This window comes from Notamacropus eugenii, chromosome 1, assembly GCF_028372415.1.
Source record: "Notamacropus eugenii isolate mMacEug1 chromosome 1, mMacEug1.pri_v2, whole genome shotgun sequence".
Taxonomy (NCBI): Eukaryota; Metazoa; Chordata; class Mammalia; order Diprotodontia; family Macropodidae; genus Notamacropus; species Notamacropus eugenii.
In genome coordinates this window covers 327,796,424-327,824,183 of record NC_092872.1, presented here as the reverse complement: position 1 = coordinate 327,824,183, position 27,760 = coordinate 327,796,424, and the positions used below count along the sequence as shown (strand labels likewise).

At 36.1% G+C, this 27,760-nt stretch overlaps 1 protein-coding gene across 2 annotated transcripts in view; it reads left to right on the top strand.

Moving 5' to 3' along the window:
- Nucleotides 1-27,760, top strand: part of RALGAPA1 (Ral GTPase activating protein catalytic subunit alpha 1) — a 325,621-nt gene that overhangs the window by 236,937 nt on the left and 60,924 nt on the right. For both annotated transcript variants that reach the window (XM_072629732.1, XM_072629733.1), the window contains 2 exons: nucleotides 14,619-14,742; nucleotides 15,901-16,056. In XM_072629732.1, coding sequence (XP_072485833.1) covers nucleotides 14,619-14,742; nucleotides 15,901-16,056 — 280 coding nt within the window. The remainder of the gene's footprint in view (nucleotides 1-14,618; nucleotides 14,743-15,900; nucleotides 16,057-27,760) is intronic.

Below are 27,760 nucleotides of genomic sequence, written 5' to 3'. Positions count from 1 at the left end.
TGATTAACCTTACTAATGCTTTTTTTAAATTTTTTTTAAAAACTGGAGTTTTGATTTCATTGGAATAGGAATGTCTAAGGTAGGGAACTCCTAGGGTAGGAATTCCCTCCACCAATATAAATTACACTTGCTTTTCAACCAGTATTCCTTGAAAGTTACCTGAGACACAAGAGGTTGTCAGTAAATATTCATTAAGTGTCTCACAATCTGATGGGGGAGGAAAGATGCAAACAACTATACACGAAACAAAGTATCTACAGGAGATATAGGAAATAATAAAGGGAATGCACAAGAATTAAGAAGTATTGGGAAAGATTTCCTGTAAAAGATGGGATTTTAGTTGGGACTAAAAGGACGCCAGGATGGTCAGTAGTCAAAGCAGAAGAGAAGGGGTGTTCTATGCATGAGGGACAGTGAGAGAAAATTTCTGGACCCGAGAGATGGAGTGTCTTCTTCATGGAATAGCCAAGTGGCCAGTGTCGCAAGATTAGAGAGTACATGTCAGAGATTAATGTGTAAAAAGAATGGAAAGGTAGAAGAGGGCTTGGTTATAAAGAGCTTTGAAGGTCAAACAGGGGATTTTGTATTTGATCTTGAAGACTGTGGGGAGCTGAGAGCTGGTTGAATTTTATTGATAATGACATGGTCAGACCTATTTTAGGAAAATCACATTAGTGGCTGAATAGAGGATGGATTGGAGTAAGGAGAGACTTAAGACAGGCAGACCCACCCTCACATTATTGTAGTGGTCCAGGTGTGAGGAGATGAGCATCTGTATCAGAGTGGTGGCAGTGTCAAAGGATAAAAGATTAGATGAGAAAAGAGTGAGGGATAGTGAGGAGTAGATGAATCCTGTGTTGCAAGCATGAGAGACTGGATTGAGTTACTTATCCAGGATCACACAGACAATACGTACTGTAGGTGGGACTTGAATAGCTAATACCTAACATTTATATAGTGTTTTTAACATTTACAGAGTGCTTTACCTTGATTAGCTCATTTGATCCTCTGAACTCCATGAGAAACATTGTATTATTGTCCCTATTTTACAGAGGAAACTTATTTAATCCATGCAACAGCCTTAAGAGATAGGTGCTGTTATTATCCCCATTTTATAGAGGAAGTTTTGGATGAATGACTTTTTTAGAATCACCAGCTAGGAGGCAAAATTTGAACTCAAATCTTTCTGTCTCCAAATATAGTGTTCTGTCTACTATGTATCAGAGTGACTCTCTAATCAATGTTATTAGACTTTTTTTAAAAATATTTTTAGTTCTTTTTTTTTATCAGTTTTATAGCCTTTTATACTTTCATGGTGGAGGGGGGTATATTTGTTTTAGAATTGTTAATTTATTTTCTAATGTTCACTAATCCTTTTCCCATTTTGTTAGGGATATTTGTTAAGATACATTTTTACAAACACAGATTTCTTATAAGAACTGTTTTGACTTTATTTCAAATGTTTTGGTGCATTGTTTCATATAAGAGAAAATGGAAGATGTTGATTCCATAAAATTAACAGGTACCATTTTACCATGGTGGTCCAGCTTCAACCGCATTGAGCATTCGCTCTGGTCACAGGTGCAGGCAGTTGCCATCAGTTGGGCAGTCAGCCTGCACCTGACCAGGGAAGGGGCTGCAAGTGACCAGGATGGGGCAGCTGCTGAGAAGATTGTACGACTTCTAGAGGGGATGGGGAGTGAAGCTGGGGCTGGCTTAAGGTATTATGCTGCTTTCCAGGTTGATGTGACCAAAGCCAGGGCAATGCAGGGGCTGATAGAGCAAATCCATGCCTGTTTCTCTCGTCTACCATCAATGGTGGTCTCTCATGCTAGGTTTACCCGAGATGAGTTTTTGTTCTGAATACCTGAGGATTACTGGAATGAAGTCATTTCTGTCAATCTCAAGGGCACCTTTTTGGTCTCTCAGGCTACAGTTAGACACCTGGTATCCAGTGACTATGGTGGCTCCATCATCAACATCAGCAGCATCATGTAAAGGTGGGGAACCTGGGACAGGCAAACTATGCAACATCCAGAGCTGGAGTGGAAGAAATAACCTGTAGTGTGTCCCAGGAACTTGGATGACATGTACCATAGAAGAAAGTACCATAGAAAGAATTGGACCAGATAACTCCACAAATTTGGGTGGGCTATCTGGGGATTCCTGAGGATGTGGCAGATGTGGTGGCATTCCTGGCATCAGATGACAGTGGATACATCACAGGGACCATTCTGGAGGTCATTGGAGGTCTATTCATGTAACTCCCACAGCATCCCAGGACACTGAACTCATTTCTTGACCTAAGCAGCACTATGGCCAGGTAAAGAAAGATTCAGATAAAGGGTGTGGGACCAGCGACTGTATATTGGGAAGACAAGTTATATGAAAAGGGTGTCTGTGACCCTAATAAATTCCAAATCTTCCTACCAAAAGAAAAAAGGAAGTAACACAAAATCATTACAGTAAGAATTAGTAGTTAAGGGGGAAGGAGGGGGGTAATCTTTGCAACAGGTTTCTCTAATAAAGGTAGAAGACAGATTCAAATATATAATTGATTGTTGTCCTTCATTCTCAAAGAAGACCAAAATGTTATCACTGTGTTAGAGTCGTTACAGTATGTAACTTGATACAGTATGTCTGACTGTGGCTGATCAGATCAATATGAGCTTGGGGTGCCACAGGTCAGGCAAAAATATTTGAACATTTGGTGTGGATTCTCTAATTTGCTCATCTTGCATTTCTTCCGAACTACTTCAATTCTGTTTTGCTCATAGAGCACAGCACAGCACCTTCTCTGATGTGAGCATACCATACTGGGTACTTCCCATGTCACACAATCAATTCCAAAGTTCTTAAAAAGAGACCTTGAGAGGATCCTTGTATTGCTTCCTCTTCCCACCATGTGAACATTTGCCTGGTCTCATTTTGACAAGTGTACATTTGGCATTTGAACAACGTGCCCAGGTCATCATAGTTGCATTCTTGTAGTAGAATTTGGATGCCTGGCAGTTTAGTTCAAGAAAGGACCTCAGTGTCTGGTGATCTTCAGGATCTCCTAAGACAGTTCAAATGGAAGTGATTCAGTTTCTTGGCATGGTACTGGTATTCTATCCAGGTTTCACAGGCATACAATAATGAGGTGGGCACAGTGTCTCTGTAGACCTTCAGTTTAATAGTCTACTTCTTTTCTGTCACACTTTCCTTTGGATTCTCCCAACCACTGAGCTAGCTCTGGAAGTCCATTTGTCAACTTTATTATCAATACGTATATCCCTGGAAAGTATACTGCAACAGTAAGTCAACTTATCCATAGTATTTGGAACTTCTCCATTGCTCCACATATAGTTCCATATATGGATGGGGTAATGTTGGCTGATGAGCACCTGTGTTTCCTTAGTGTTGATTATTAGTTCAGTATTAGCACAAGTAGCAAAGAATCAATCCACACTTTGTTGCATCTCAGCTTCAGAGGCTGCATTGAGTGCACAATCATTTGCAAACAAAATGTCATGCACCAACACTTTAGTCTTTGCTTGCAGCCTTTCAAATTGAATTTATCATCAGTGAGGTAGCTGACCTTGATGCTGCATTCATCCTCAAGGCATTTAACAACATGGCTGAAAATACCATGCTAAAAAGTATGGGAGCAAGTACACAGCTTTGTTGCATTCCATTCGTTACTGGGAAAGCACGAAAGCAAGCATGTCATCATGAAATTGATGTACAGTGCTGATGAACTTCTCTGGGCAATCCAATTTTGACATAATTTTCCATAAGTCCTCATGACCAACAGTATAAAAGATTTTGGTCATATCTACAGATGTTGTGTACAGACCTCTGTTCTGCTCCTGGTATTTCTCATGGAGTTGTCATAGACAGTGAATGCCATATCGACCGTTCCTCTGCCCTTTCTGAAACCATGCTGACTCTCAGGTAGATGACCAGCTTTCAAGTCAAGGATCAGCCAACTCTGGAAGAATTTTTCCAGCAACGACTAAGAAAGAAACCTCCCTGTGATTGTGACAGGATGATTTTCCTTTCTTTATAGAGCTGTACAGTGGAGGCATCCTTGAACTCCTGGGGGATAATCTCATCTTGCCATATAATCCAGGAAAATCTCAGCTTTTGTATGGATGCCCTACCTTGTAAATCTCAGCTGGAATAGAATCAGTACCAGGTGCTTTGCCACACAAAAGGAGCCCAATGGCATTCAAAACCTCTTCTTCAGTTGTAACTTGAGTTAGGGAGGGATTGACTTCAACACCAAGGTAAACCGTCAATGGCTTCAGCATTGCTTGATGAGTCCCTGTCTTTAAAAAAAAAACTTCTCTGGACTCTGCCTCATCAGGCTATAGTCCCTGTCTCCCTCCTACCTACTCACTGAAAAAGCTGCTTCTTCTTTCACTCCTCAACCTTTTGCTGTTTTACCTTATCCAGAGTTGCCAATAGTCTTCTAAGTGCCAAATCTTCTTGTCAGCTCTCCTCCCTAGCAACCTATCAGCCTCATTCACACCATTGACCATTCTATTCCCCTAGAAATTTTCCTTTTTGGATTTCTATGATTCTTTTATTTCCTGATTCTCTTTCTACCTATCTAACCATTCCTTCTCAGTATTCTTACAGGCTTATTGTGCTTATAATGGCCCCCAGTCATAGGTGTCCCCCAAGTCTCTGTCCTAAGTTCCCCACATTTTTTCTCTATATTCTCAATGACCATGGATATCTAGGTAGCATGGAGCATAGCAGGCTTCACATGGAATCAGGAAAATCTGAGTTCATATCTGACTTCAGATATGTAGCTGTGTAACTAAGTCACACAGTCACTTAATCTCTGTTTGCTCCTGTTTATTCATCTGTGAAATGGGGACAATAATAGTGTCACTTACCAGGATAAAATAAGAGGATATTTCTTAAGTGCTTTACAAACTTTTAAAAGTGCTATATAAATGCTAACTCCTAATGGTATTAATATTAATAATATTATTAAGCTTATCAGCTCCAGTGGGTTTAATTGTTATCTGTATGCCAATGACTACTAGATGTTTGTATCTAACCTCATTCTTTCCCTTGAACTTCAATCCTGTAATACCAATTGCCTGTTGGACATTTCCAATTGGATGTCCTGAACATATCTCAAAGTCAAGATGTCCAAAACTGGACCCTCTCTCTTTCCCTTCCAAACTCACACTGCTTAAAAATTCCCCCCACTGTTTTTCCAATTCCCAGGTTCATTAACTTTAGCATCATATTGATCGCCTCACTCTTCTTCACCTCACAGTTGTCCTAAGTCACAACAATCAGTTGCAAAATCTCACTTTTTGTCTCCACAATATTTCTCTCATCCAAATGCTTCTCTAGTCACATAAATAACCTTACTTTAGGCCGTTATTGCTTCCTAACTTCATTACTAGAACAGCCTCTTTATTGGTCTTCCTATCTCAAATCTGTTACCACTCCCATCCATCCTGTACAGTATTGTCAAAGTAATTTTTCTTAAGCACAGATATGATGTTTCTTCAATAATGAGTAAATTCCAATGGTGCCCTGTTGATTCTAGAATTAATTATAAAACTTCTGAGTTTAGCTTTTAAAAGCTTTCCAACTTTGCCCCATGTATCTTTCCAACCAACTTCAGGAAATAATGGAGGAGAGAAGGACCTGGTTTTCTGTGGTCATTGGAGTTGTGAAAGAGCCAGACACGACTGTACAAATGAATGGCAGCAACCTTTCCAACTTCACTAGATATTAGTCCCCCTCTCTGTCATATAACCAAAATGACCTCTATGTTTCACATGATATTCCATTCTTGTCTCTTTGCGCTAACCATCCCACATGCCTAAATGCATTCTATCCTTACTTCAGTCTCATAAAGCTTCCCTCTTCTTTTAAGGTGCAGTTCAGGCATCATCTTTTACCTTTCCAAGATCCCCATAAGTACTAGTACCCTACCTCTTAAATTTTCTTGTATTTAACTACTTTGTACATATTTATGCTTTGTATATTTATATGTGTACTTTCTTTCCTTGTTAGACTATAAACTCATTGCAAGTAACTGTTGTTCTGCATGGTACGTAGTAGGCACTTAATAAATATTGGTTGATTGATTTATAAATATATGAAAAAATACTCCAAATCATAAATAATAAGCAAAATGTAAATTAAAACAGCTTTGAGATTCTACCTTACACCATTCAGATTAGCTCTGTGACAAAAAAAAAAAAGGAAGGCAGTTGTTGGAGAGTTCTACGAAGATAAGTGCTGTAATACATTGTTAAAGGAGTCATGAATTGATGAAACCATCCTGGAAATCAATTTGCGACTGTCTACAAAAAGTTACTAAACTGTGTGTAGTCTTTGAACCAATGATACCACTGCTAGTCATATAGCCCAGAGATGAAAGAAGGAAGGAAATGGCCCCATTTGTACAGAATTATTCATTGTAGCTAAATACTAGACATTATGGGACACTAATTAATTGGGGAATGATGTATAAAAGTAATAGAATATTGTGCTATAAGAAATGATTAAAGGAACCTATTTTGAAAGACCTGGTAGTACTTATATGAACAAACATAGACTTAAGTGAGCAGAACTAGGAAAACACTTTATACAGGCTTGTTAAAAAAAAAAAAAAAAACTTTGAAGACTTAAAAAATCTTTGATCAGTTCAGGTGCCACACTAAAATTCCAGAGGACCAATGATGAAATATGCTTCTAACTTCCTTACAGAGAGATGATAAATTAAAGGTGTAGAATGAGACACATGGCCATCATGGAATCTGTTTTTCTTGAGTATGCTTATTTGTTAAAATGGAGAGTTTTATAAAGAATTTGTGTTAGGAGAGATAAGTAGAATTGATGAGGAAGAGGAGAACTTGTAATAATGATGCTCCAAAAAGAATATAAGGAAAACATTTTTTAAAATGCACAGAGAACAGGAAATAGTTTAAATGGAGACACTGACTAGCAGGACAACTTTGAAACTAACATGATGAATTTATTATTATACTTCAAAAACCCAAGCTGTATGGCATGGATATTCAGTCCTTTTTGTTCTTTGCATATGGAAGTGTTGGTTGTCAAGTTGATATAAAAAATAAAAACTTTAAAACAGATTAATTGTGATCTCTCAGTACTAAGTAGGTTAAAGAATAAGCATAATGTAGTAAATGGAGCTCTGGAGTGGGAATCAAGGAGACCTGGATTCAGTTTCTGGACAAGTTATTTAACTCTGTGCCTCAGTTTCCTTAGGGTTGGATACAATGACCTCTAAGTTCCTTCAACTTCTAAGTCTGTGATTGTATGACCTTAAAAAAGTTTCAACTTTTTTTCTAGGATGTAATTTACATAGAATCAGTATAGTTAAATGAGAAGATCACTTGACTTCATTCAGAAGACTTGAATCTCTGTAGGTAGCATAGTGGATACAGTAATGGGCTTATAATCAGGAATATCTAGGTTCATATCTCACCTCAAACCCTACCCATAAATCATTTAATCCCTTAACCTTATCTGTAAAATAAGGGGATTTGACTCAATGGCCTCTAAATTCTTTTTTACCCCTAAACCTGTGATCTGTTATCTTATGATCCAGTTTTGCATCTGTCACTTAATAGTTTTGTATTCATGGAAAATCATTTGAACTCCTGGGACTTAGTTTTGTTAACTCTAAAATAGGGATGGAATAGATTATTATCTACAATGTCATTGTTCTACATTTTATAGACCATGATTAGATATGATAGGTAACATAGTCAGAATCCAAAAGACTCTTAACAGACTAGTTAGAGTATTAGGATTAATTCAATAAAATTATATTCAGTAGAAATAAATGTAAAGTCTAACACTTGAGTACAAAACAGCCAGCTTCACCAGTATAAGAGGAGGGAACCATGTTAATATAGTAATTATTCAGAAAAAGTTCTGGGGCTTTTTGAGGACTTCAAGCCAAGTATGAGTCAGTAGTGTGATATAAGAGCTAAAAGAGTCCATTCAACCTTGGGCTGTAGTTAGAGAGACATTGCTTCCAGGAATGAGGATATGATAGTCCTATTATTCTGATGTTGTCAGACCTCAGATGGAAAAATGTGTTCTCTTCTGGGCATCACAGCTTAAGAAGGACATTGATAAACTGCAGAATGTCCTAAAGAGTGCTATTGAATGGTGAAGAGCCTTGAGCCTGTTGGACAAAAAATGTTTGAAGGAACTGTGGATGTGTGAACTTGGAAAATAGAAGATTTGCAAGGTGGGAGAAGAATGTGGTGTGGAATAATTCTGACTTCAAGTATTTGAAAGGTTGTCTTGTGGGGAAAATGTTAGACTTGTTCTGTTTGCCCCAGAATGTAGAACAAGGAGCAGTAGGTGAGAGTTGCAAAGAATCCAATTTAAGCTTGATGTCAAGAAAACCTTCCTAGCAATTAGAGATGCCCAAAAAATTGTTTCAAGAGGTAGTGGACTTCTCTTCCTTGGAGGTCTCCAAACAGGCAAGATTGATTCCTTGTCAGGTTGTGTTATAGTAGGAATTTCTTTCAAGTATGGATTAGACCAGATGGTTGTTGATGTCCTTTGTAACTCAGTTTCTTTCATTCTTTTGCTTTTCATGTTTAGATTAAGCTGGTCTAATTAAATCTAGGAAAAACTGAAATTTTTTGCCTGACTTCCAAAGTAGTTTCACTTCTTAATAAATTTTTTAAAAGGAAGCTCAACATTAATAATGGTAGCAATAGACTTCCAGCTAAGATGGTTGCCTAAATGGAGGCCAACATACTCCTTCTCACATACCCATTCTACCAAAAGCCTGAAATTCACGCTAGACTAAATGATCAAGAAATCCATTCACTACTTAACCAAAATTGCACAAAAAGTCAATTGTAAGCCCATAATCTCCAACCATAAACGGAGACAGCTAGCGGTATATATAGTCTGCAAACATGTCCAGAGGTAGGGAGAATGAAGCCACCCACCCACCCCAAGAAGGTCTCAGGGGTGCTCAGAAATCATCAGGGTAGAGAAGCAGCAAAACTAGTACAAAATAGTACCTTTTAGAGTGGAACAGCCCAGGGAACTCTACAAGTTCCTTAGTACTCTGGTTGAGACCCTATAGAAGGTCCATAAAATAGAGCACTCTGAATTTAAAAGATTCATATAGGACTAATCCTAGGAGGTGGAGATCAGCAAAGGAACCCAGGAAATCCAAGTTTCAACCAAGCGGGATTGACCACCACACCCAAAATTATAGCAGGGATTGCAGCTTGGCCCTGGCACAAGGCACCAATCCATAACTAAAGCTAGAGGAATAAGTAAAAAAAGATGTCACAGACCAATATCAAAAATTATAGTAGGTCAAGAGATCATTATAAAAAACACAGCCAAGGAGAGAATAACAACTGTAAGCAAAGATTCAAAGGGAACAATGAATTTTCCATAAGGACTACATAAATACTTAAAAGAAATTTTAAAGGGATAAAAAACTAAAAATAAGTCTACAGGACAAAACTTAAGGAATGAGAAATGGCATAGAACATAAAGTTGTAATTCTTACCCAAGAAATAAACTCCCTTAAATAAAACCAATTAAACCAGAACTCAGTGGCTACATATAACATCAAGAAATAATAGAACAAAATAAAAAATATTCAGGAAGATAAGTAACATACCTAACTTTTGTTTTTTAATCTACCTGGAAATTAAAGAAGAAAAAGGTTTTAAAACAATAGACTCAGTGAAACTTTTTATTGTTTTTTGCAGTTTTTTAAAAGTTATTTACTTAAGTTTTCAGCATTCATTTCCACAAGATTTTGAGTTCCAAATTTTCTCCCCATCTCTCCCCTCCACCCACCCCAAGACACCATGCATTCTGATTACCCCTTCCCCCAATCTGCCCTCCCTTCTATCACACCCCTCCCTTGTTCCTAAAACTGAGTTCCAACATCTCTCCCTTCCTTCCTCCCTCCCCACCTATCCTCACTGAGAAGGCAAGCAATTCAATATAGGCTATGTTATGTGTAGTTTTGCTAAAGACTTCCATAATAGTCATGTTGTGAAAGACTATATTTCCCTCCATCCTATCTTGTCCCTCATTTATTCTATTCTCTCTTTTGACCTTGTCCCTCCACAGAAGTGTTTACTTCTAATTATTCCCTCCTTCCATTTGTCCTCCCTTCTATCATCCTCCCACCCTACTACTCTCCTTCTCCTCTACTTTTCTGTGGTGTAAGATGGATTTTCATACCAAATTGAGTGTGCATGTTATTCCCTCAAGCCAAATGTGATGAGAGTAAGTTTCATGTTTTCCCTTTCATCTCCCCCCTTTTCCTCTCCATTGAAAAAACTTCTCTTCTATGAGAGATAATTTGCCCCATTCCATTTCTTCCTTTTTCCTCCCAATGTATTATTCTCTTACCCCTTAATTTTATTTTTTTAGATATCATTCCTTCCTATTCAACTTACCCTGTGCCCTTTGTCTATATGTATATAATCCCTCCAACTACCCAAATACTGAGAAAAGTCTCAAGAGTTACAAATATTATCTTTCCATGTAGAAATGAATGTAAACAGTTCAACTTTAGTAAGTCCCTTGTGATTTCTCTCTAATGTTTACCTTTTCATGCTTCTCTTGATTCTTGTGTTTGAAAGCCAAATTTTCTATTCAGCTCTGGTCTTCTCATCAAGAATTCTTAAAAGTCCTCTATTTCATTGAATGATCATTTTTTCCCCTGAAGTATTATACTCAGTTTTGCTGGGTAGGTAATTCTTGGTTTTAATCCTAGTTCCTTTGACTTCCGGAATATCATATTCTTAATGTAGAAGCTGCTAGATCTTGTGTTATCCTGATTGGATTTCCACAACACTCAAATTGTTTCTTTCTGGCTGCTTGCAATATTTTCTCCTTGACCTAGGAATTTTGGAATCTGGCTACTATGTTCCTAGGAGTTTTTCTTTTTGGATCTCTTTCAGGAGGTGATCGGTGGATTCTTTCAATATTTATTTTGTCCTCTGGTTCTAGAATATCAGGGCAGTTTTCCTTGATAATTTCATGAAAGATGGTGTCTAGGCTCTTTCTTTCATTATGGCTTTCAGATAACTCCATAATTTTTGAATTATTTCTCCTGGATCTGTTTTCCAGGTCAGTTGTTTCTCCAGTGAGATATTTCACATTGTCTTCTATTTTTTCATTCTTTTGGTTTTCTTATGTAATTTCTTGGTTTCTCATAAAGTCATTAGCTTCTATCTGCTCCATTTTAATTTTTAAAGAACTATTTTCTTTCGTGAACTTTCAAACCTCCTTTTCCATTTGCCTAATTCCACTTTTTAAAGCATTATTCTCCTTATTGACTTTTTGGACCTGTTTTGACATTTGGGTTAGTCTATTTTTAAAAGTGTTGTTTCTTCAGCATTTTTTTGGGTCTCCTTTAACAAGCTGTTGACTTGCTTTTCATGATTTTTCTTCATCACTCTCATTTCTCTTCCCAGTTTTTCCTCCATCTATCTTACTTGATTTCCAAATCTTTTTTGAGCTCTTCCATGGCCTGAGACCATTGCAAATTTATTTTGAAGGTTTTGGATGAAGAAGCCTTGACTTTGATGTCTTCCTGTAGTGGTCTGCTTTGTTCTTCCTCATCTGAAAGGATGGAAGAAAATACCTGTTCACCAAGAAAGTAATCTTCTATAGACTTATTTTTTTTCCCTTTTTTGGGCATTTTCCCAACTAGTTACTTGACTTTTGAGTCCTTTGTCAACTGGAGGGTATACTTTAGGGACATGTAAGTTCTCAGTTCCTCCATGGTGACACAATCAAGGGAGAAGAGTTTACACCTCTCCTGGCCTGCGCTCTGGTCTGGAAGCAACCACAAGCTTTTCTTCCCAGGATGAGTAGGGTTCCCTCTCCAGAGCCTCCACCAGCTCCACCAGCCAGTTCTCTTCCTCACCCCAGGACCACCACTCAGGGCTGAGATCCAGATCAGTGGCTCAATTCCCCCAGGGTCTTTAGGCCAAGGGCTCCAAAAATGGAGCCTGTGTCTCAGTGACTTCTGCCGCCCTGGGCCGGAGGCTAGGGTAGGACCCTGCTCCTTTCTCATCCAGGTGAAAGAGCTTTCTCACTGACATTTGAAACTGTCTTTGGTGTTTGTGGCGTGAGAAATCTCAGAACTGCAGCTGCTACATGGGATTCAGCCTGCTCTAGTCATGTCCCTGCTGAGCTGGGGCCAAGATTATACTGTGCTCCATGGCCTGCGCTCCACCCCTAGCCTGGTGCAATACACCTTTCCTGATGGCCTTCCAGACTGCCTTGGGCTGGAAATGTCTTTCACTGTATTGTTTTGTGGCTTCTGCTGCTCTAGAATTTGTTTAGAGTCATTTTTTACAGGTAGTTTTTGGACTTTGGGGTTAGACCTAAGAGCAGGTCTGTCTTTCTACTCCGTCATTTTGACTCCTCCCCCGCCTTGTTTTTTTGTTTTTTAAAGAAAAAACTTGTACTCTGTATTTCAAGAAATCATAAATGAGAACTGCCTAGATCTGTTAGAACCAGAGGGCAAAGTGAAGATGCAAAGAATTTACTAATTACCAATTAGAAGAAACCCTAAAAGAAAAAGTCCTAGAAGATGTCATAGTCAAAAATTCAGAGCTCCTAAGTCAAAGGAAAAAAATACTTCAAGCATATAAAAAGAAGCAGTTCAAGGCTCCCCCAAAACCTCAATCAGGATCACACTTGACTTGGGCAGCTTACGTTGATGACAGGAAATCTTTGAATACAATGCTCTAAAAGACAAAATTGCTTGGCCAGCAAAACTGAGTTTAATATATACAGGGAAAGAAAGTGGCTATTCAGTGGAATAGAGGACTTAGATTATTTCTGATTTAAAAAAAAAAAAAAGCTGAGTGGTAACTTTGAAAGTCAAACACAAGAGTCCAGAGAAACCTAGAAGGAGCTCTCTGATGATGATATACTAACATTCTAGTAGGATTAGAAGAATCGTTTCCCTTCAGACCTTAATTTCTTCAGAAAGTATTGAGGGAGTTTAAAAACAAAACCAGAGGAGATGAGAGGGGTGGGAAGTGGTATGGTTCAACTCTGAGATTTTCAAAAAGAGAAAAAGAAAGGAAAATAAAAGGAATACACCAAAACAGGAAGGAGAAAAAAGGGGGGAGAATGTTGTTCTTTCTTGTAATTAGAGTCTGAGATAAAGAGTATACAAACATGGAGGAATAGTTGGGAGGGGCGGAGCAGACATAAGATGAAACTTAATCTTGTCTGAAACAAGGACAGGTTCAACATACACAGACACATCAAGAATTTGGTCTAGAAATACACCAAATTAAAGATAAAAACAGATGAGGATAAGGAGAGAAGAACCTATTACTGAGGAGAGAATAATTACAAACCAAACAAATTTCTTTATCCCAGAAAGGGGATGAAAAGGAAAAGTAACTACAGAAACTGAAATCTAAGGTGATTCCATCAGTTGAGGAATGACTGATATAAATGTATGTATGTAAAAATGAATGTAATGAAATATTAATAAGCCATAAGAAATAATGAAAGATGATTTCAGAAAATCATAGGTAGTATGAACTCGTAGAATGAAGTAAGACCTGTATAGACAACACCTACATCATTTTAAAGTAAAACATCTGTTAAAGATTTAAGAACTCTTTATCAAAACAATAATTAGCCTGTCTCTAGATAACAGATGATAAGAAACAAATTACCTACCTCTTTATTGAGAGGCAGTGGACTGAAAGTGCAGAAAGAGACATACGTTTTTTGGACGTGGCCATAATAACGTGGATTCGTTTTGCTTGATTGTGCTTATTTGTTGGTGTTTTGTTATATTTTTAATTATTAATGGAAGAAGAAGGAGTTTACAGGGGTGATGCCAAAAAAGAGAGAGAAAGAAAGGCATTTAAACATTTTTTAAAAATTCATAGAGTACAAAAGGAAGTTCAGAGTTCCACAAGCAAGCCAAGGCAGCTTTGAAATTATTGTGCAGAATTTATTTATATACTTTTTTTAAAAAGTGAAATGCAATGGAGATTCATGGTTTCAAATATAGTCCTTCAAACATAGTAGTACTAATTGGAAATGCTTTTTCTTTTGTTGTTTAAATTAAGAATTTAAAATTTGAAAAAGAAAGATAGCAATAACAATTTCTTTAATGATGAATTACCAACATTAAAACTAATAATCATGACTTCTTTGGGTTCTTTTATTTCTCTGATTTTTTTTTCCTCTCTAGGTAATAGTGTTGTGAAGAAGGGAAAGAATTGCCCTTTATTATCCATCTCAATTTAAATTGATTGAGCTCCTACAGTTGTTGTCCATTGGCTCTCTTTGCTTGATGGCCTGATAGTAAAATAATACTGCCAGGGTAGTTTGTTTCAGATTTATCAAGCCAATTTGATCCATTCAGGGAATGCCTTGGTCAGGATCAAGAGCCTCTTGTCAAGTATATAAATTAGATAGTCTAGTATATCTTTTCTTAACTACTAAATTACAAGCTCCTTGAAGGCAATGATAGTCTTCATCTTTGTGTCAGTCTTAGCACCTACTGATTCTTTACAAAGTGTATAGGCATAAATAGTTTTTAAAATAAATAATGTGATCTTTTATTCCTACAGCCGAGAGACGCACAAGATTGCTGTATTTTATGTGGCCGAGGGACAGGAGGATAAGCATTCCATTCTCACTAATACTGGAGGAAGTCAGGCATATGAGGATTTTGTAGCTGGTCTTGGTTGGGAGGTTAGTTTTGAATTTAACTTCTTATAAAATACTTTAGATTCTTATTTGATTTCTTATAGGAAAAAAACGTATGTTTTTCTTCCATGTTATGATACCTTTTTCCTTTATGTTACTAGAAAGTTTTTCTGGGAATTAAGCCTCTAAAACCTGGGGGAACTTCTGGGGACTAATACTAAAACCACTTTCAATCATCCCGTTACTTCTGCTTTGAATCTCAGCAGTCAAAAGAGCAATTGTTTGGAGTATCAGTAGAGTTGGGTCTCTTCCTAGCTTTTTCACACTTGCACATAGTAGGTATTTTAAGTATTTGTGTGTTCAGTCACAACTGGAATTGTACCACATGTGTGATCTTGGGCAAATCAATTAATTTTCTATGCCTCACCCTTTGTCTGTTAAACAGAGATAATTATAACTATGTCCTAGTGTTATTGTATTACTTGTGATAAAGTATACAAATATTCTTTGAATGTTATAAAATATTTATCATATAAAATCTAGCACAAATAAATTAGATTATGTACAGATTATCCAACATTAACTATTGGCTTTTACATGCAACTCTTCACAATGTATTATTGATATTTGAAAAGTATTCAGTCTATACATTTATGAAATGAAAGCTTAGCTTCATTTTATCAGGTGGTTAATTAAGTCTTCATTTAAAACTTGTGCACAAATTAATTTAGAATTTGTCATGAAGGAAAAAAGTACTGTAGAATATTAAATTACTGTTTCTCAACTCCGATCAAGAACTAAGTAATAACACAAATTGAGGAATCATTTTGGACTGATTAAATATCACACACCTATGATCATTTAATCAGATTGGCATTACTGTATAAATTTTTACCCTTAAGCTATTTCCAGTCCTTTTTTTTTTTAACTTCCTAGCCATGATCTCTCACAAACCTTTATAATTTATCATTAACACCTATTGGACCAACATAGGATACCATTGCTCAGTGGTTGCTTTCTTTCCTAATTAATTTCTACTAATTAAGTGTCTTCAGCTCAGAAATAAAATACGACAGTTCTGACTATATCACGATATTTTTTAGTAATTGAAAAATGTCATTTTTGCAATTTAAAATGTCTGTGATTTGGGTTTTTTACATTATGGAATTTTTAAAACTTTTTTGTTTGGTTTTTTTCTCACAGGTAAATCTAACAAATCACTGTGGTTTTATGGGAGGATTGCAAAAAAACAAAAGCACTGGATTGACCGCTCCATATTTTGCTACTTCTACAGTAGAAGTAATGTTTCATGTCTCAACACGCATGCCTTCTGATTCTGATGACTCTTTAACCAAAAAAGTAAGTGCTTTTTGATTAAGTAATAAACCTTGGTAAAAGCAGAGTGCTACTTAGGGGAATATTGTACATATTCATATATAAAGTATTAACATTCATAAAGCATTAGTTTTGTGGGGGGGGTTTAATATAATTCGCCAATTTATAATGCAGTGCATTACTAGAAATGACACTGTGGAGTGTTATAAAGCAGTTTAGAGTTGACTGTAAGAAAAATATAATTAGTGGTTGAATTCCTGAACAGAACCTAAGCTTCGAATAAAATATAGCTGTGACCAGTACTACGATGTAAAAACAAATATATAATACCTCTAGTTACCTGTACTAATTTAAAAAGGTAAATATTTGGCTAAAAGTGCTATAAAATCAACCTTTTTTCCCCAGTCTACAAGCAGTAAGCACATATTATAACATGCTGTCTGGTGGGGAATAAAAAGACAAAAATAAAACAGTTCTTGCCCTCAAGTAGATTACCTTCAGTAGCAGGGAGATATTATGTGCAAGGTTGTAAGGGGCTTTAAATTCCAAATAGTAGTTTATATTTTATTCTGTGGCTCTGACTTCCTAGACAAAAATACTCTTCCTTAATATGTAAGCTTCTTGGGGGCAAATGCTCCCTTTTTTTTTGTTTTTGTATTATATAAGCATATAAAACTATAACTGTCATTTTAACAGTTAAATTATTAATAAATTTGTCATCTTAGAATTAAAGGTTTCTTTATAATGATTTGGATAATTTGCTTTTAAGAAGCTCACCAAGAAAGTTTGAGCAGATGCACTTCTTTCCCAGATAAAGTTTCTTAGAGTAAGAAGAGGCATTCAGTCATTTCATTAACCTTAGAACAACCTTAAAATATTGTGATAAGTACACAGTTCCTTTTATTTTTGTTATTGACAAAGGTCATGTTGGTAAAAGTAGTGGTAGTTCACCCAGAGGAAAGCATGTTAATAAGTTAACTACAAATTAGCATTTCTCTTTTTTATCTTTTCCTTTCTCTGTGTATTTAAAATTATTACTGAATAAACAACATCAAACTAAACAGAGGCTAAGTCTATCATACAAAAAAGTGCTACCATAAATTAAAATTTTCCTGGCACTTTACACAACTCTTAAACAATTTCAGTGGAATGTTATAAAAGAATTACCAGACCATTAGTATCATGGTAAAGAGGTAAGTGTGCTGGACTTGACATGAACCAAGATCTGAGTTCAAATCCCATTTCCAGCATTTACTATTGTGACCTTGGGCTACTTAATGTTTCAGAGTTTCAATTTCCTTAACTGTAAAAGTGGTAATAATAATAATACCTGTAGTACCTATCTTTGAGTTGCTGTAAGGTATAAAATATGTCATGTATATAAAATTTAAAACTATATATAATAAAATAGTAATAATAAAAAAGACAACATTTAAATTGTGTTTACTATATGCCAAACACCATTCTGAGCACTTTATAGCTGTTACCTTGTTTGATCCTCACCACATGCCTTGGAGGTAGGTGCTATTAAATAGAAGTTATGTGACTTTCCCAGACCTCACAGCAAGTGTCTGAGGCCATATTTGAGCTCAGATCTTCCTGAGTCTAGGCGTGGTGCTTTATGCCATCTATCAGTTTTATTTTTTAAAATCTGAGAACCTTTATCCAAGATTTTCTAAGAAATAGGACAATATTCTGATTTGTTCTTGCTTCAAACTTTGATAGGCAATAGTGAAAGGCAGCAAAATTGAGATTTAGATTATAATTAGAAAGTTATAAACAAGTACCAAGGGGCAACTAGGTGGTGCAGTGGATAGAGTGCCGAAGTCAGGAAGACTCATCTTCCTGAGTTCAGATCTGACCACAGACACTTGCTGTTGTGTCTTGCTGTGTGAGCCTGGTCAAATCACTTAACCCTTTTTGCCTCAGTTTTCTCATCTGTAAAATGAGCTGGAGGAAATAAATGGCAGACCTCTCCAGTATCTTTGCCAAGAAAACCCCAAATGGGATCACGAAGAGTCTGAAACAGCTAAACAACAAACAAGTATCAAAAGCTAGGGATTGTCATTTGGTAATATTTGATTAGGAAAGTATGTTCACTGCTAGGTACACTAGTATGTCGGGTATTTTGACATTTAAATTTTTTAAAAGCATATGTGGGAGCAATTATCAAATATTTCTACCCTAGCCAGTATGATTAATTAGAAGGGGCACTAGATTTGAAATTGGAAGACCTGGTTCAGATCCTGGCTTTGGGTCTTGGACAAGTCATTTAACCACTTTGAGCCTTGTATTCCTAATTAGTAAAATTAGAGAGCTGGTATACATGATATATAACATTCTTTGTTGCTTTAAATCTAACATACCATTATTCTATGAAGTATTTTGGTGTGATATATCAGAAAAAGAATTTGTTTTCTTCATTAGAAGAGAAAGCTATAAAAAAAATGATAGGTAGCTAATACCCTTCAACAAAAAATGACTTACTGCATTGGTATTTTTTTATTAGAATTTAATAAATTCCACATTAATGATAATAAGTTGAGGCTTTGAACGTGTGTCCTGTTACGAATGAACAATTGGATATCATTAAATTGTCCCCTTTTCCTTTGTACATATATCTTCAGATGTGCTAATCCATTCAGTAGACACATTAATGAGCACTGGTTGAAGTGTAATATTGGAGTAAGTAAGGCTTGTTGACCTCAGCATGGAGTTTAATACCTTTAAATTAAATTAGATACTTGACAGTGAGTATAAAGAAATAGCCATGCCTCTGGCAAACTAGAATTATTGATGTCTTTCTGTTCTTGATGTTAAACTTAGCTGGGAGGAGAGGGGGAAGGAAATCATTTATGTCTATTTTAAAGACACTAAGTTTACTTCTGACTTTTCATTTAAAATGTTGTCTAGTAATTTTGTAAAATAATCATTTTAAGATCTTATGGAACAAGTGTGGCATGAACTTTCTCTAGAAATTTTAAAGTATAGCATTTTTTTTCATTAGGAAAAAAGACCAGTTTTTCAATACCATCAGGACCTAGTAGCATTAACTTTTCTACAGACTGCGTTACAAATTGTCCAATGATAGTCAAGTTGGGTCATTCATATGATTTCTTAGACTGTGGTGCAGTGTTACTGATCAGCCACCAGTTTAAGTCATTTATCTCTATAAATTGTCTCTATCTATGCAATAGAAAAATACTTAAAAGTAATTTCCTTTCAACATCTAAAAATCAAAAGTGCTATTAACACTGACATAAAATGTTCATAGAATCCCCTTTCATTTCTTTTTTTATTTTTAAATAAAGTTTTATTGGTATCTTTTGTTTTTATATCATTATAGTTTTCCTTATTATCCTTCCTTCTCCCCCTTCCAGAGAGCTTTTACACATAAATAATTTTTTAAAGATTCAAAAAAAGAAAGAAAAAGAGGAAAGTGTCAGCACAAATGATCAATATGCTGAAAATCCCTTTCATTTCTTACAATAGAGATCTAATCATGTTGTTCCCTATTGCTTATTGGATAAAGTGCAAACTCCCTAGTCCAGCACTTTAAATCTTCATAATCTGACTCCAACTTATCTTTGTTTATTTCATACTATTCCCCTTAACCAACCATATTTTAACCATGTTGAAACTGTTACCTGGTCTTTTCCTTTACTCTTCCACTTACATGCATTCATGAAAGCTATCTATTAAACTTGGAATATATTTCTTTCATACTGCTACCTGTTGAAATCCCTTCTCTTCCTTCAAGAAGCACCTCACATGTCACCTTCTCAAAGAAGTCTTTGCTAATCACTCTGTGTAGAAGTAATCCAGTCCTTTTCTTTTCCAATTTTCTTGTAACACTTTATGAAGCTCACTAATGCTCTCATAAAATTGTTTTGTTCTATACTTAATGGTGCATTTATTTTGAGTTGCTTGAGGGCAGGAACTCTGATATTTTCCAGCATTGTATTCTTAGCACTTAGTAGACTATCTTACATATAGTAGGTGTTTAATAAATACCTCTCCTTGTTTCCCAGTTTCCTGTAGGACACATTCTTAAACCCAACTTTATAGATAAGTTCTTCAAGATTTAGTTTTTGCTAAATGATATGGGTGAGATAATTGTATTCACATTAAATTTGACCCTTATACTACTATATTTTCTATTAAAGGGCATGTATACCCACATATATGTGCATTTTGAGTCAGTTTCTTCCGAAATTCTGTTAATGAAATGGAAAACAGTTGATTTTCTTTCAAACTTTGTAAAAGAATCTTCTAGTTTATAAATAAGTATGTCAGATTAGTTCTTTTCAGATCAGAAGTTTAATGGTTTCTGTAAAGTTTAGGGAAATAAAATTAGATTCCGTGGAAACCCCTAAGAAACTACAGCCTGAATATAACCTCTGGAAAGTCAACTCAAATATCTATTATAGAATCTATTATAGAATTTCAAGGAAATACAAAGAGATATTAACAAATTCTCCTTCAGTCACATATTTTTTCAGGAATGTCTCAGTTGATTTCTTAAAGCAATATACTAATAAGACTGTATTTATATGTTCAATCCCTAGAAACTCCAGAGTGAAGTTGTGTACAAATAAGTAATCAAAACAACCTTATTCCAACACTATTCCTTTAAGCCCTAATAAATAATATTGTAAATATGCAACCAGTGAAAGAACAGTGAAGCCAAAGAGTATAAATAGCTCTGCATGAATGTCTCAAACCACTAACAGTAGTATAATTGCTTATCAAGATCAGAATTATCTTTTCCATATGAGGTTATCACTTAAAAGTACTTAAATACGCAAATGGATGTGATCTCATCAATTTAGTAGCTCCGTTTAAACAGCGTAGATCACAATTACTCCATGCCTGTTTATTCTACAGAATTCTTGTCCATTCAGGCTACAGTCTACAACTCTTGTCCATTCTCTCTAAGAAGTTTGCCATAAGAGATCTAACCTATGAGCTAAAAATTATAGAAGTAGCATGTATAAATACTTCATATGTGCACTAACAGCTCTCTTTGGATTATGAATATGTCATTTTATATGAAGTCAGTGGTTCTAAATTCAAATCCCATCTCTGCCACTCTTTGTGTGGTGACCTTCAACAAATCACTTAACCAGTGTGAGCCCCGGTTTTCTCATCTTTAAAATTAAGGGATTAGAATAACTGGTCTTTGAGATCTGTTCAGCTCTGAATTTGTAATCCCATGTAGAATTAGGAAAAGATTTAATCAAATTAAACATGTTCCATTATCCTTTATCCTTCAGTCATTCAACAAAGAGAAATGAAAGAGAATTAACATTTAAACCTGAAGTTGTATTAAAAAAATCAGAAATCACAAAACTACTTGATTCTGATTTAGAAATAGAATAGATGAGTAGAACAACATGTTTAGGGAAGAATCAAATAATATTCAATTATTTGAGAAAAACCTGAAATTGCAATTTTTTGAGGGGAAACAATCAGGGTTAAGTGACTTGTCCACGGTCACACAGCTAGTAAATGCCTGAGGTCAGATTTGAATTTAGATCCTGAGGATCTGCCAACTGTACTATCTAGCTGCCCCACTGAAATTATAAATTATTTGAGAAAGTAACTTCTAGGAAAACTGGAAAGCAACTGGACACAAATTAGGTTTAGGTCAATAGATTAACATAAGATCAAATGTCCATTGTATTGGAAACTAACACATCATACCAAAAGGTACCTTTCATAGCTGTGGCTAGAGTCCCCCCTGATTTTCTTAAGCAAACAAGGGATAGAGAAGATAAAGATAAAAAGGTGTAATTTTGATTACATGACGATTCATAGTAGATAGAACACCAGATTTGAAGTCAAGAAAACGCGGGTTAAAATCCTTTCTCAGACACTTCCTAGCTATGTGACACTGGTAAATCACTTATCCTCTTTTCCTCATCTGTAAAGTAAAAGCTTTGTACTCATTTGCTTCTTAAGATTCCTTCCAGTTTTACAACCATGATCATAAGATCCAATGAAAATTTTTGCACAAACAAAATTAATAGAACTCAGGTAGAGAGAAAAGCAGGTGATTGAGGGGAAAATTTTGCATTAGTATCAGACAGGAGTCTGATATCTGTACAGGAGAATATAACATAAAGCCAAAAGTCACTATCCAATGGGTAAGTAATCAAATGACACCAACAATGAATCCTTCAAGTATTTATTACTGTAAGGGCCTACTGTGTGCTGGGTACCATGTTAGGTTCTGAGGATACACGTTGCTTGCAAGGACTTTATATTCTAATAAAAGAAATAATAAGTACATATAAAAATATAAAGTTAATAAATACTTTGTAATATACAAAGTAATTTAAATACAAAGTTATTAGGGCAGCGCAGCCACGTAGCGTAGTAGATAGAATGTTGGTCAGGAAGATTCATCTTTTTGATTTGAAATCTGACCTCATATACTTAGTAACTGTGTGACCGTTTGTTTCAATTTCCTCATCTGTAAAATGAGCTGGAGAAAGAAATGTCAAACTTTTCCAATGTCTTTGCCAAGAAAACCCCAAATGGGGTCACAAAGAGTCAGACTTGACTGAAACAACCAAACAACAACAAAGTTTGAGAAGGGCACTAAGATTTGAAGGGATCAGGAAAGGTTTCATGCAGAAGAGAATGCATGTGCTGAATCTTACAAAAAGAAGGGCACTTAAACTAAATTTAGGTTTGAGTGTCTAAGAGAAGAAACTTCTCAAAGGAAGAATTACAGACTTTACAACCATATGAAAGAATGTTCCACATCGCAAATACTAAGTTAATGCAAATAAAAACAGCTTCTAGGTTGCAGAAAATTGGCAAAGATGACAAAGATTGTAATCATTAATGTGGGAGGGCAAAAGATAGAAACACTAATATACTGTTTTGGAACCATGAATTGATCCAACCATTTTGGAATTATGCTAAGAAAATGACTAACATGTCTGTCCTTTTGACCTTGAAATACATTGCTAGGTGTGTACCCAAAGAGGTCAGTTCAGTGATAAAAGAAAGATCCATATATACTAAGATATTTATAGCAGCACTTTTTGTAGTAGCAAAGAATTATGAACCAAGTAGATGCCTATTGATTGGGGAAATGGCTAAACATTGTGATACATTAATATTTTAATTAAATTTTACTTTCAGTCAGCGAAAGCATTCCTTCTCTTCCTCCCACATCCTTTCCCACTCTTCCCCTTTTAGTGAGAGAGCAAGAAAATAAAACCTCTCTTATCAACATGTGTGGGTTATGTCCAAAAAAAAAAAAAAGTTTCAGTGTTTCATTCCTTATACCCTGGAATTGTGATTGGTCATTGCATTGATCAGAGTTTCTGTGGTTTTGAAAGTTGTATTTTTGTTTTATAAATTATTCTCCTGGTTCTGCTCACTTCACCTGAATCAGTTCATACCCATCTTCCCAGACTTCTCTGAAACTCTCACCTCCTCCTCCTCATTTCTTACATCATAGGTATTCTGTCACATTCATATGCTATAACTTATTCACCCATTCCTTAATCTGTGGGCATCCCTTCATTTTCTAGTTGCTATTGCAAAAACAAACTTCTATAAACATTTTTGTACGTATGGATTCATTTCTTCTTTCTTTGATCTATTTGAAGTATAGATCTATTATTGGTATTTCTGGGACAAAAGATATGCACAGTTTACTAACTTTTTGGACATGTTTTAAAATTGCTTTCCAGAACGACTGAGCCAGTTCACAGATTACTAGTTGTGCATTACTGAAATATCATCCAGTTTGAAAACTCTGCATTTTCAGTAACAGCAATTCAGGCTCCCCTTTGGTTTGGGATTCTTGCTGTAGTTGTTCCCCTGCAGGCTTTAGTCTGGGGTGGAGGCTAGAAATGAGTCTATGATCCACATTGAGAACACATGCAGTTACATGATATGAAAAATGATGAGCCAGCAAAGGAAACTGAGCATGTTCAATCTATTGATGCAGATCAGTGCCAATTAATGTTTGTTCGTTGTATGTGACTCTCATCCACGTCTTTTCAAAAATTCACCAAAGGGAGTCCACCCAACATGAAGGAAGACTTCCTCATTTTCTTGACATTGAAGAGAACACTCTGATTACTTACTTGTCATTCTTTCCCCTTTACTGTTTGACAAACCCATCTATTCTTTTTCTTATACATTTTCATAGTGATCTCTTTTAGTCTTGTTCATCACAGTTCCTCATTGACTTTATATTGCATCCTGATCACACTCACCATGGACTTCTCTGTTAACTTTTTTGTTATATCAATATTTTTTAGCTTTTATTTAGAATTTTTTTCCCAGGTACATGTAAATGCAATTTATACCATTTATTTTTAAAACTTTGAGTTCCAAATTCTCTCCCTCCCCACTTACTCACCCCCATTAAGAAGACAAGCAATTCATATAGGTTATACGTGTGTAATCATGTAGAACATATCCATAATAGTCATGTTGTGAAAGAAAACATAGACAAAAAAAAAAAACTTAAGAAAAATGTTTAAAAAAAAATGCGTCAATCTGTATTCAAACACCATCAGTTCTTTCTCTGAGAATAGATAGCATTTTTCATCATAAGTTCTTCAGAGTTTTCTTGTATTATTGTATTGCTGAGAACAGCTGAGTTATTCACAGCTGATCATCTTACAGTATTGCTGTTACTTTGTACATGGTACATTTCACTTTGCATCAGCCCACACGTCTTCCTAGGTTTTTCTGAGAGTATTTTTTCATATGGCTATAGATAGCTTTGATTGCTTAACCTGAAAACCGATCATATCTTTTGATCATGTATTAGTTGGGGAATGGCTTTTATTTTTATAAATTTGACCCAGGTCTCTATATATTGAGAAATGAGGTCTTTGTCAGAGAAACTAGCTTCAAAATTTTTTTCAGTTACTATTCCTAACTGTATTTCCCTTGATCCTATTCCCCCCGTTTATTCTATTCTTTGTCTCCTTTCACCCTGTCCCTCCTCAAAAGTGCTTTGGTTCTGACTACCCCCTCCCCTAATCTTCCCTCCCTTCTATGTTGCCCTTTCTCTTATCCAATATTTTCCTGTAAGGATGTAAGATTTATAAGGAAGGGTTTTGAGCCAGTTCTGATGAGAGTGAGGTTCAGTCATTCCCTCTTTTTCATTTTCCCCCCTCTTCCTCTCCACTTTAAAAGCTTTTTTGTGCCTCTTTTATGTGAAATAATTAATCCTATTCTGCCTTTTCCCTTCTCTTTCTCCCAGTGCATTCCTTTCTCACTCCTTAATTTTATTTTTTAGATATCATCCCTTCATATTCAACTCACACGTTTGCTTCTGTCTGTGTGTGTGTGTGTGTGTGTGTGTGTGTGTGTGTGTGTGTGTGTAACTGTGACTCCACCATACTTGAATTTTTTCTTTCTGGCTTTTTGTTGCCATATTTTCTCCATGACCTGGCAACTCTGGAATTTGGGTATGACACTCCTAGCAGATGTCATTTTGGGACCTCTTTCAGAAGATGATCAGTGGATTTTTTCAGTTTCTGTTTTACCCTCAGGCTCTAGAATATCAGGATAGTTTGCCTTGATAATTTTTTGAACAATGATATCTAAGTTCTTTTTTTTTTTTAATTATGGCTTTCAGGTAATCCAATAATTTTTAAATGATCTCTCCTGGATGTATTTTCCAGGTCAGTGGTTTTTCCAATGAGATACTTCACTTTTTCTTCTATTTTTTCATTCTTTGGCTTTGCATTATTGTTTCTTAATTTCTCATGAAGTCATTAGGTTCCATTTGCTCCATTCTGATTTTTAAGTAATTATTTTCTTCAGTGAGCTTTTGGACCTTCTTTTCCATTTGGCTAGTTCTGCTTTTTAAAGTATTCTTCTCCTCGTTGGCTTTTTGGGCCTCTTTTCCCATTTGGCCTACTCTGTTGTTTAGGGTGTTATTTTCTTCAGTATTTTTTTTGTGTCTCCTTTACCAAGCTCTTTTTCCCTGATTTTCTTGCATCTCTCTTATTTCTCTTCCCAATTTTCCTCTACTTCTCTTATTTGGTTTTTAAAATTTTTGAGCTCTTTCATGTCCTGAGACCAGTTCATATTTTTCTTGAAGGCTTTAGATGCAGAAGCTTTGACTTTGCTGTCTTCTTCTGAGTGTGTTTTGATCTTCTTTGTCAATAATAGGAACTTTCAATAGTCAGAGGTAGTTTTTTTTCTTCTGTTGTTTACTCATTCCCAGACTATTAGTGCACTTTTAACTCTTTGTTAAAGTAGGACTCTACTTCCAGGGTGGAGGGAACACTGTTCCAAGCTTCAAGGGTTTTGTGCAGCTGTTTTCAGAGATACTTCTAGTGACCTGCAAGTTTTCAGTTCTTCCAAAGTAGTATGAGCTAAGGAGAAGTGTTTACTCTTCTCCTGGCCTGCGCTTTGGTCTGTGAGTGACCACAAACACTCTTTTCTTCTCTGGAACTGTGACAAGAGTCCTCCATCCACTGCTGCTGCAAGCTCTGCTATGATAGTGCTCCTCCCTGCCCCAAAACTACAACCCAGATCTGAGTATGAGCAAAGCAACGGAGTCCTGCCCCAGTGCTAGTTAAAAGACCCTTGTAATCTCCTTCTGCCCAGTTATTCAACCCCCTCACCATCTGCGGACTCAGAGCTACAGAAACAACCTCTCCTACTGCCTCTTCTGGCTGATTCAGTGGCTCCCAAAGCCTGCTCCTGGTGTGCTCCGGCCAGGACTGTGCTGGTGCAGCCTGTGCTGTACTGCACTCCACTCTCACCTAGGTACGACAGACCTTTCCTACTGACCTTCTAAGTTGTCTTGGGCATCTGTGGGCTGAGGTGCCTGGAAACTGCCACTGCTGTCATTGATTCAGGCACCCTAAGACCTGCTCTGGGTTTGCTGGGGCCCAGTCTACAAATGGCACAGCCTTCAGTGGACTCTGTTCCTCTCTCACCCTGGTACAACAGATCTTTTCCTGCCAACCTTCCAAGTTGTTTTAAGCCGGAAAATTTGTTTCATTCTGTCTTTTTGTGGATTCTGCTGCTCTCGAATTTGTTTAGAATCATTTTTGAAGATATTTGGAGGCGTTTCCTTCACCATCTTGGCTCCACCTCTTTCCATTTTTAATCCTTTAAACACTGTATGACTGTTTGATGTATGATAGTGAAACTGGAACTACAACACAGGTAGAAGGTTGATATTAAAAACTTGGGCTTCTGTTTCCATGGAAAGCTTAGGATCATTAAAATAATTTTACAGTTTCATGAAGGCAATCCCTCCTCTTCAATTCCAGGCTCAACTCTTATTTTTCTTTACTGCCTGTCCTAGGTATACCTACTAATAGATTAATTCTATAGGTTGTCCATCCATATGCATGTGATGATTTTTCATTCTTTATCTACATTGTCTTTCCTGTGTGAATATTCAGGCTATAATCTTTTGCGTGGCTACAGATCTCACCCAGGAGCTTGATACTCTGTACATCATTGTGGTGAACACCTTTGTTGTGCATATATCTTCCTGAAGTTGTTGTTTATTGTCTTCTGATTTGTATGATCAGGTAATCATAGAACACAGTTACTTATGTTCTTTTGAGGACTCCAGTGATTTTGGTATATGGGTGCAAGACATCTTCTTAGAAAATAGCTTTAAAATGAAAGAAGCATTTTGCCCTACAAAGTCAGGTGCTTTTTTTACATTCCACAAACAATACACAAAATGGAATCTTATATTTCTCTAGAG